Source organism: Trachinotus anak, unplaced genomic scaffold, assembly GCF_046630095.1.
Source record: "Trachinotus anak isolate AG129_WGS33_773 ecotype Australia unplaced genomic scaffold, CSIRO_AGI_Tana_v1 ptg000013l, whole genome shotgun sequence".
NCBI classification, from domain to species: domain Eukaryota; kingdom Metazoa; phylum Chordata; class Actinopteri; order Carangiformes; family Carangidae; genus Trachinotus; species Trachinotus anak.
In genome coordinates, this window is record NW_027273864.1 from 13,035,752 (window position 1) to 13,045,640 (window position 9,889).

Genomic DNA, 9,889 nt, shown 5'->3' on the forward strand with positions numbered 1-9,889 from the left:
GAATGAGATTCAAAAGATCCACTCCAAAGAGTCAATATGTATCGAACCCGATGGAGAGTTTGATTCTGTGAGTACAGGGACGTGATAAGTGAGGGGACCTGAGCTCTGCAGCTTTCTGTGTTGCTGTTATGACACCACAGGGAGCTTCGTAGCAGATTGTTTTGACTGGTGGTTTCCAAGGCAGAGTTTCGTTCAGAGGAGAGGAATGGCGAGAGGTTTAATGATTCCACCAGAGTTTTATTCTGTTTTTTAATGGCTGCAAATACAATCCCCCATCTATGAATAACTTTTAAACTAACATGAATAAATGTCTTTCTTCTATCCAAATTGTATGAAAAAAAACTCATGTGATCTCAGGTCTGAGACCAGAAAAGTAGGACTGCACCATAATAAACAATACTGCCTGGAGCTGCTTTTCTTGAAATGAAACGAGTGTCTAACAGTTTAAACACATTTCCTTTTTTCCATGTCCATTTAAAATTTTTTTCCACTGCATTTAGATCATCTTTAGCTGAGCAGATCAGTGAGTCTGGAATTTGTGATGGAAAGAATGATTAGAGATTAGCCGTCCAATATTACGGACAATGACCACCTCAATGTCTAGCACTTAATGTAACAAAAGCACATTCAGTCAGTGGCTCATTCCACTGTGACGTGCCAGGCAGCCTTTCAGGTGTTCACATGTGCCATCTGGCTCTACAGTGCTTCGTCCTGCAGCGTAAACACCAGCCAGCTGGCAATTCCTGAAAATCTACATCTGCTTCTTCCCAACTGTTTGAGAGACACTGGTAAGTGTTAACTAATACAAACTAAATACCATATTTCAAATGTGTTTTTCCTTTTGCTGCAAAAAAAAAAGAAATGCTTCGAATGTGATCATTGTGCTTCATGGCTCTGAAAATGAGGAATGCAGCAGAGGTCTGGTTTTAATGTGCAATCACGACTGATTTACAACTCTAACACCAAGCGAAGTACAAGAAAGATAAATTGTGAGAAACATCTAGTTTGTGGTGAAAAGTAAAGCCAATACCACATTTGCAAAGGAGTGCAGATTATATGACAGCATCAACATTTAAAAAGTACCTGTAGCATTTACTTCTATAAAGATTACAGAGAAATTAATACATACATTTTCAATTTAGAGAGTTTGATGAGAAAATATCACTCAAATATGTGTTAAATATGAAGCTGAAGCCAGCAGCCAGTTAACTTAGTTTAGAAATGGGGGAAACAGCTAGCCTGGCTTTGTTCAAATATTAGGATGTCCAGCGTATGCTTATTAATTAAAATGCTTTGTCTTGTTTGTTTAACCCATACAGAAACAAATCAGGGGTTTTGTGACTATTTCTTGGCTGGACAGAGCTAAGCTAGCAGTTTTCCTGAAGTTAGCTAAGCTTCATATATGAAGATAACTCCCAGCGAGAAAATGTATAACCTTATTTCCCAAAATGTCAAGCTATTCCTTTAAGATAGCTTGATGTAACAGCTGGGCTCCTTGTATTGCGTATACAGCCTCTCAGCAGCAACATGGAACCATGAACTTTTTCCTTCAGCTTCTCTCCATCTGTCATGATTTCATATGTATGCTGCACACTGCCGGCTGGTTGTCAGTGGGAACAAGCTCACACAGACATTTAGTAAGACTCGTCCCTCAAAGGAACTCTGTGTGAGTGACTCCTGCTTCTGGTAAAAGTGGGTCCAGACATAGCGAGACTCTGATCAGACCATCAAACACTCAGAGCCTTTGTAAGACATGGTGTCACCTGGAAAATATGGCAATGGCTTTAGTCATGGTACATGGAACACACACACACACACACACACACAAACACACAAACACACACAAACAGAAACAGTAAGTACTTCGGGTAGTTATTGGTAAATAGTTGAGTACATGAACCCAAGTATTGTGTATTTGAGTGTTATTATCCTGAGGAAAAGTCAAACTTTCAAAACCCCCAGATTTATAGGTTGAACAAAACAATCACAAAAAAAGGATGTTGTGGTTCCAGTCCTGGAGATTAGGGCCCTAAAGGGGTCACAGGAGGATTAACAGGACAGGAATATGTCGAAAGCACATTACAAAAGCAAAAATGATGTTATAATGAACATTTCTATTTTCTTGTGAAATATTGCATAGTTTTACCTTGTCAGCCCTCTAAAAATCATCAGAGTGATTCATCTATTACTATACAAAATATTAAAACTATTGTGAATGGTCACAAGTAAATGTAGGTTTGTTTTAATGGTGCACAACCCAAAACATCTGGAAGGCACTGGTAACAACCAGGAAGCCTAAAAAGGAATTGTAGCATTAAAAATTGTTTTCTATCAGCCACAAAGTAAGTGTAACCATCTTAAATTAATCAAAACCATCCTAGTCACCTAGTCATATAGTTTTATACACTTTTTCACATTTTGTTTGATACTAACAAATGATGGTATGTGGACTTGCTCTACATTTAGTAGAAAACTGAACATTCCTGCTCATTTTTTTGTAATGACATATCTCATAATTCTGACTCTGCATTTTATGATTACGAAGAAACCATCTCAGACGAATGTGATCTTTATCTTGTAATGACAGGAAAATGGTATCACACTTAGATCGTCACCTCATTATTATTAGGAAGTACTGTCATTATGAGAAAGATTACTCTTCACCATTTCAGCAAACGGGAACACAGTGACTCTACCTTATTTTACTAGTTCGCCCTTCTTGGTTTGTGGCATTGAGAGGAAATGTGAATAATATTATTATTAGTCAGTCAGCAGTGTATAGGCATTTCATGATTCACTGCTTTTATAGAGAAAAGCTGACCCTGATCCACCCAAGGCTGCTCCAGCATATATAAATACACTTCTGAGAGGCTTTTTTCATAATTATGAGATGCTAAGTCAGTTGTAATTAGACGCTGAGTAAATGATGAGATGTGAAAGCCATAATTATGAGATATGGGAATCATAATAATAATATTCATTCAGTTACTCTGTCTTGCTGCAGTTGGCATTTGTTAATCTTTAAAAATTTTCAAATGAAACTCCTACACAGGTCTGCACTAGTGTGAGTGTCAAAATTACTTATTAATTATTCTGTTTGCAGGCGCTGGGAAGGAAATGATGAATGCATATCTGCTAGCAAAGCTACTAATTTTAACTCCATCAGCAATCTTTATCTATATTTTTTTTTTGTCACTGAGAGTTGCATGTCTATTCATTGTAAGAGCTACATCCTGTTCTCCTCAGTCCAACATAATAAATTGAGGTCACATTAAGACACAACACAGGCTTGAAAAACCGAGTGCAGAAATGTTATACACAGATGTAAATAAACCAAGGTACAATCCTTTAATGCATCATTAAAAGGCAAATGTCAGAGGATCAAAAACAGAACAGAACTGAAGTCTCCACTACCACTGCTGCTGCTACATAGATCTCTTTTGCCCTGGATTTGCTCTTTCACTTTCTATACTGAACTGATTTTAATATTAAACTGTACATAACTGTACACAACATAGCTAGTCTCTTTCTATATTTACCATTTATTTGATGGAAAATTTAAAAGCTGTGGGTAGTGGATTGTTTTTCATGTCACAATGATAACACTTCATTCAGTTATTAAAGACATAAAGGGAAATCAAAAGGAATACATTTTTCATTTCATCATGACACAGTAAATGCATAAATAAAAAAGAAATAGATATAACAATGTGCATTTTATTTCACTGAGTCTCTTTGTTTGAAATATAATAATTTTATTTAGGCATTTTAAATCTTCCATGGCAGACTTCATAGTTACATTACTAATTCATTGTGCAGCATTCACTATGCATATTTTGCATACTATATCAATATTTCCTTCCTTTATTATAAAGTATAGAATATCAAATTTAAAAAACATGGAAAATAGCTTAATAAATCAAGGCAACTATTCAAAAAAAGTTGTTCTGAGAGAGAGATTTAAAGATTTTCAATAGCTGTGTCAAAAGATTTTCATATTCCACCATCGGCTTCAATAGTGGACTCATGTGGCTGTTAAACACTGCCCAGCTGAGTGAGTCAGATTCTCTAAAGTGAAAACTACTGAATTTTGCCATTCATACATATTTCCTTTTGCCCAAAGACAGCTCACTTTAACCAGAGCAGATTATTCTGTACAGTCAGAAATGAGAGGGTTTGTCACAGTTCCTATTCAGTAATAACACACAGATGTACAACCCTGCTGAGGCTGAACGTGGAAAAGTTGGAATGAGAGAGAGAGCCCATGGGAATGCACTGGTGGTATGAGAAATGTTTTGATCAAAACTTTTGGCATTACGATAAATTAAAACTGGTTTAGTTTAGGAGTTCAAGCTTTGGCATCTTTTGAAGGTCGGTTTTCCCTTCAGCCAATGGCTGTGTATTTACATATTGAATACATAATGAGTCTCCTTTGGTTCTAGTTTAAAGGCCCATGTCTTTGAGTTCACAAATGATGAGTTGGCTAACAAAACAAAAATCTTAAATTGCATCATGTTTTTTTTTTTTTTTTGGCCAGTCACCTACGGTAATCCTAATTTTGGGTGGAGTCAGATGAGAATACGTTCAAGCACTCGAAGGCAGAAGCCCCAGTCAGATGGCAGCTGTTGGTAGGACATCTTGTTTCCGTCCAATCGTAGGATCTTCATCCTGGAGTAGGACAGAGGTCCCACTTCTCTGCAAAAACTGGTCACGTTGAACCCTGTGGTGAACAGACAGAAAACAGACAGGCTCTTTAAAACACACACAGATTACATTTTATTATTAGAGACCCATTATTCACCTGAGTGACAGCTATCTCCTCATTGCTGTCTTGTCAAAACATTGTAGATATTGAAGCAGTCTAGAGAGCTTTGATTTCACATCATGTACCATGTGTTCACCATGTCTAAGTTCTTTAAGATGAAGCCCTTCAATTACTTTTCTTATCTGTGCAGTCTGCAAACGTGCCTCTGCTTCTAATAGAGCCTGCATTTACCATTAGATTTCTTGCAGGTGCTGTGGTGAAGGCAAGGCAGAAGAAACCACAACACCCTCCTCTGCTTTCTCACTTCATTTTCAGTAGTAGAGAGTCTCTCAGCTCAGACTGCAGGCTTTGGCTGACAGGAACTGCGGTAGGTGTAAGGCTGCTAGCTAGACGATGAGGTGTGTGTTATTGTGGAAGTGTTTTGCCGTCTGACTGTCTCGCTGGTACACAGCCCTGCTGTCTACTGCATAATACACTGACAAACAAGAACTGATTTTCACATTGCCAGAGCCTGTGAGCCAAAACTGCACTCCAGGTCATTGCTGCTGGATGGTCATGTGAGTCAAAATGTGGCTCCTGGCTACAAGACTACTGCATTGTGATATAAATCCTATCTGTCAAAAAAAGGCCAGAGTGATGGGGAGCAGACAGAGAGAGCGGAGAGGGGAGACTGAAGAGGGGAACAGCATGTGCTTCTGGCTCATCTGGCACTCTTACCACTGAATCCATTACAGATGTTTTCATACCACTCTCCTTACTTCTTTACTAGCCTACTTTCCCTTCATCCAGCCACCCCAATATTCCCTCCTCTCTTCTCTCCTCCACCCTCTTTTCACTTCTTTTCTTTCCATGTCTCCCTCTGAGCCCCTCCCCTTCTCGCTCTTCTTCCATCTCTGACTCGCCTCGCCTGCTAGCCGCTCAACTCCAGCCCCTCCTTTGTCTGGATGCAGTGAAGAGGGCCAGCTGTGTTCAAGGAGGCTGGGTTTCTGCCGGTTTCTTCACAGTTTCTTTAGCGTTCTTGTGACATTTTCCACATTTCTTTTCTCAGCAGCTCTTCAGGTGGTCATCCACGTAACTTACCAATAGTGCACTTGAAAAATGTATCAAAGTGCATACATGTGTGGGAAGTAAGCGTTTCCCAGACGTGAAGTCAGTGACACCTCTACATTCACAGTGTGAAAGGTGACTGCATCTGTGTGTGAACGCTTGCACATTTTCTTTGTGTAGGTATGCACCTCACCTTGTATTTCATTGGCCTCCAGATAGAGGTACTGCAGGGTGGTGGGGACTGTGGGAATGGTAGTAAGTTTGTTATAAGAAAGGTCCAGTTCCACCAAGCTGGAGAAGTTGAACACCTGTGGGTGGATGCTGCTGCTCTGCAAACCACAGTGACTTAGACGGAGGTACTTAAGGTTGAAGAACCCCTCAAAACTGTCTTTATCCAGCCCAGAGAGGGAGTTATTGGACAGATAGAGCTGCTGGATGGACGGAGGTAAATGCCTGGGGACAGATGAAAACAAATTCCCACCGAGATCCAAAAGATTCAGACTGACCAGGCCTGCAAGACAACAGGAGAAGACAAAAACACAAACATGCAAAAATAAATGCGGACAAATGTGTGTGACAGATACAATGAGTGTAAATATTTAGTTTATAGTCATTCTGTTCAGTAACAGGACCAAACATCAGGGTGTGAGATGTAGGCCTAATCAGTGCAACAAAACGGGTGTTTAAATGTCATTTTTATTGGCTTAAGTTTCATTTGAAGAACACTTTGGAAGCATCAAATTGAATTGTAGAAAGAATGCAAGATTTTATGATGCTTTACATATTTGTTGACAGATGTGAAATCAAATCACTGCTAAATTAGAATCCTTAACTTCTATCACCCTACTAGCTATCTAAAATAGACAGTTGTAGACAGTAAGAAAAGGACTAAAATGTAAAAGTGCCACTGTTCCAAGTAATGGAAATCCTTTCTTCATACTGTGTTTTTTGCATGATGTGAGCAGGTACAAGACAGCAGGACAAAGCTGCGCCATACTTTCTCACTTCCCATCCCAAGGATGTATGATGCATGTATAAAGAGAGGAAATTACACTACCTTTGAGGTCACCCTCTGTGATGGTTTGCAGTTTATTTCCCTGCAGCAGCAGCAGTGTCAAATTGTGCAGGTTCTGGAAAGCTCTGGGACTGATGCTGCTGATTTGGTTGTAGGCCAGTCGCAGCTGCTGGAGTCCTGCTGGTAGCACACTGGGCACTGAACTCAGGTGGTTGTGGTTGGCAAAAAAGTAGCACAGCTGGGTTTGCTTCTGCAGGGCAGCCTGGTCCAGCTTGTCACTGTGCAGTTGGTTGTGGTCCAGGATGAGCCAGCGCAGCCCAGTAATGTTGGCCAGGACAGAGGAGGAGAGGGACGAGATGTTGTTGCCCTGGGGATAATAGAAAACATTGCTTGATGGATTTTGTCTTTTCAGACTTCCACATGAAATAAAACACAGTGTAGTGCAGTGGAGTTCAACTACTGTGAACAGGAAATTAGAAACCTCTGTGGGTTAGTGGCAGACCACTGTTAATATAAAACACACTCAGTGCCTGAGTCAGTGGTTTTCTTACCTGTAGAAACAGGTATTGGGTTTTTTCCGGCAGGCTGTCAGGGATGTCTGCCAACCCTCTGTGGTCACAGTAAAGCGCTGTGGTCCACTGGATGGGGCAGTCACATTGTTGAGGGCATGCCTGCGGGTTGTTGGCTCGGATCCATGCTGGGTCCATCCGTCCCTGCAGGCTCAGCACACTGGGCTCACCCAGCAGGCGGTTAATCCACAGAGGAACACCTCCGTAGTCCATGTCAGCTACAAAAGTGGCTGAAGAAGAGCGGAAAACACTCAGGAGCACCAAGATGACACAGCGCAGGGGAGCCATAGAAAACACTGGTGAGATATGCAATTCTGAAAATTAAACATGAAGATAAAGGTGTTAAATGGGAGCAGATTTAACATGTCAACGTCAATTTACTACTTTAAGCCTGTGAAGTTGTATAATGTCTACTGTGGCTAAGGAGGAGCTTTGTCAAGTCCAGGAAAACTTCTTTGAAGACATCATATATCTGATATCTTGGCTTAAGAATGGGCTAACACATATTTAACAGAAAGCCTGGAGGCACAAGCTGTATTATGGGAAGTGTAGGATGCAGGGTTTTTGGAGCTTGCCCTAAACGATCTCTGCAGCGTGAGTGTTGACCCCTTAATTTTTAACAATGCAAGTGGCATGGGTCTAGGGATGGCAATACCAGTCTGTCTGATAGTCAGTCAGTTAACCACCAAACTGAAATATCTCTACAACTAGTTTATATATTGCCGAGAGATTTTGTACAGACATTCATATGTCCCTGAGGATTAATTGTAATGACTTTGGTGATCATCTGACTTCAGTTTTAGCTGGTAAAAGTTTTCACTTATCCAATAAAATGTCTTGAAATCCATTAGATGATTGCCAAGAAAGTCAGTACTGATACATATCCACCTCAGGATGAATTATAATAACTTTGGTGGTCCCTCATGTTTTTATCAAGCACCACCATCAGATCAAAGTTTCAATTTGTTTGTTACTTTGGTTTGTGACCAAAGACTTGCAAGACTAATGACATTTCCATCAGTTTCAGCTGTAATTTGTGTTTAATACTAATTAGCAAATGGTGACATGCTAACATGCCAGTGCAGCCCCACACTGCTGCTAGCATGCCTGTAGACCACTGGTTCTCCAACAATTTCACATCAAGGACCCCTAAAGTAACACAAATTAGTCCAAGAACCCCCATCTGAAAAGATTTTTGGGTAACATTATTTTACAGGCTGTTAATTATATAGTAATTATGTAATAATATGAAGAAATTACCAAGAAATAATGGTAAAGTAGGCCATCAATTATATAGTAATTATGCAATGTGAAGAATGTGCAAAGACATAACAGTCAAGTAAATCAGTACAATGACAAGTTGTAGTGGTATAATTACCGAGAATCAATGAAAATGTTGGGTAATCATAGCAACATTGAAGCAGATTAAAGAGGGTTGGCTGTAATCAGTAGTAAGTAGAATAGCCGACATACAGGGTGAGACAGGAGGGTCATTTCTTTATAGACTACTGTTGATATCAATAGCATTAATAACCCTTACTGCATTGTTAAGACAGGCTGTTAGCAGGTAATACCAAGTCTCATATATTACTCGTCAGCATGTCAACATTGTTGCTGCCCAAAATAAATGCAGCAGCCAGTTTCCTCCATATGACCAAGTACTTTCAGTGTAATGAGCTTCATGTAGTTGCCACAATGAAACCTCTGAGTATGAAAAGGAAGAATACATTTTTCCCTCCAAGCACAACTGTAGATGGTTACAGTAATACCTACAAAGTAGGTACGCACAAAAGCACACACACAAACACACACCGAGACTCAGTTGGTAGGAAAGATTTGAATTATCAGGACATTTGAATTGATCAGCATGTTTGTGATGTTGCATTTTGCCTCTCTCACTTACATGTCCAGTCTTACAGCACAGCACATGCTCAAAAGGTTGCCAAGAGATTAGCTGTGTTATGCAATCATGACTCAAACCAACTGTAATCGAACAGGCACACATTACAGTTTTGAACATTTCCAGTTTTGCCTGCCTTGCAAAGAGAGGAAACGGAGGCTGAGAAGAAACAAACAGCAGACAGACACTTACCTGTTGATCACAAGCTGCACAGAAGAGAGAGGTTGTCTTAAATTTCCAGTGTAACTGTCCGTACCCTCAGGAGCTGTATGTGTGTCAATGTGTCTGTATGTGTGTGTGTGTGTGTGTGTGTGTGTGTGTGTGTTGTGTGTGTGTGTTTTCAGACTAGAAGCAATGTTTACCCACTGTCTGATACATTCCCCTTCTTCAAACCACATCCCAGACCCCACACCTCTTTCATAAGCTTCCCTCATTCCCTTCTTCCTTTTCCCTTCTCTCAGCCCTCGGTAACAGCTGAACCCACAACATTTGGTGGAAACATGTACGCAAAAAATACACACGACTACTAACAAGGACTGCTGAGGACGGGAAAGAAGTGGAGAGAAATCAAATGAGGAAAATGGATCAGTTTG

General features: G+C 40.2%; 1 protein-coding gene across 1 annotated transcript; it reads right to left on the reverse strand.

Annotated features, from left to right (window-relative positions):
* Positions 1-3,515: 3,515 nt before the first annotated feature.
* LOC139631103 (lumican) lies at positions 3,516-9,653 on the reverse strand. The gene is made up of 5 exons (XM_071495070.1): positions 9,489-9,653; positions 7,379-7,710; positions 6,870-7,194; positions 6,006-6,323; positions 3,516-4,720 (listed from the first exon to the last, which is right to left on the reverse strand). The coding sequence occupies exons 2-5, from the start codon at positions 7,682-7,684 to the stop codon at positions 4,569-4,571; spliced, it is 1,101 nt and encodes a 366-aa protein (XP_071351171.1). The 5' UTR covers positions 7,685-7,710; positions 9,489-9,653; the 3' UTR covers positions 3,516-4,568.
* Between the last annotated feature and the right edge of the window lie 236 nt (positions 9,654-9,889).

Excerpts from the sequence above, each read along its gene's own strand:
- LOC139631103 (XM_071495070.1), bottom strand. The coding sequence starts at position 7,684 with ATGGCTCCCCTGCGCTGTGTCATCTTGGTGCTCCTGAGTGTTTTCCGC. Across the intron at positions 6,324-6,869 it reads CACAGAGGGTGACCTCAAAG|GCCTGGTCAGTCTGAATCTT; the intron begins GTAGTGTAATTT and ends GTTGTCTTGCAG. Across the intron at positions 4,721-6,005 it reads GGAGGCCAATGAAATACAAG|GGTTCAACGTGACCAGTTTT; the intron begins GTGAGGTGCATA and ends TGTTCACCACAG.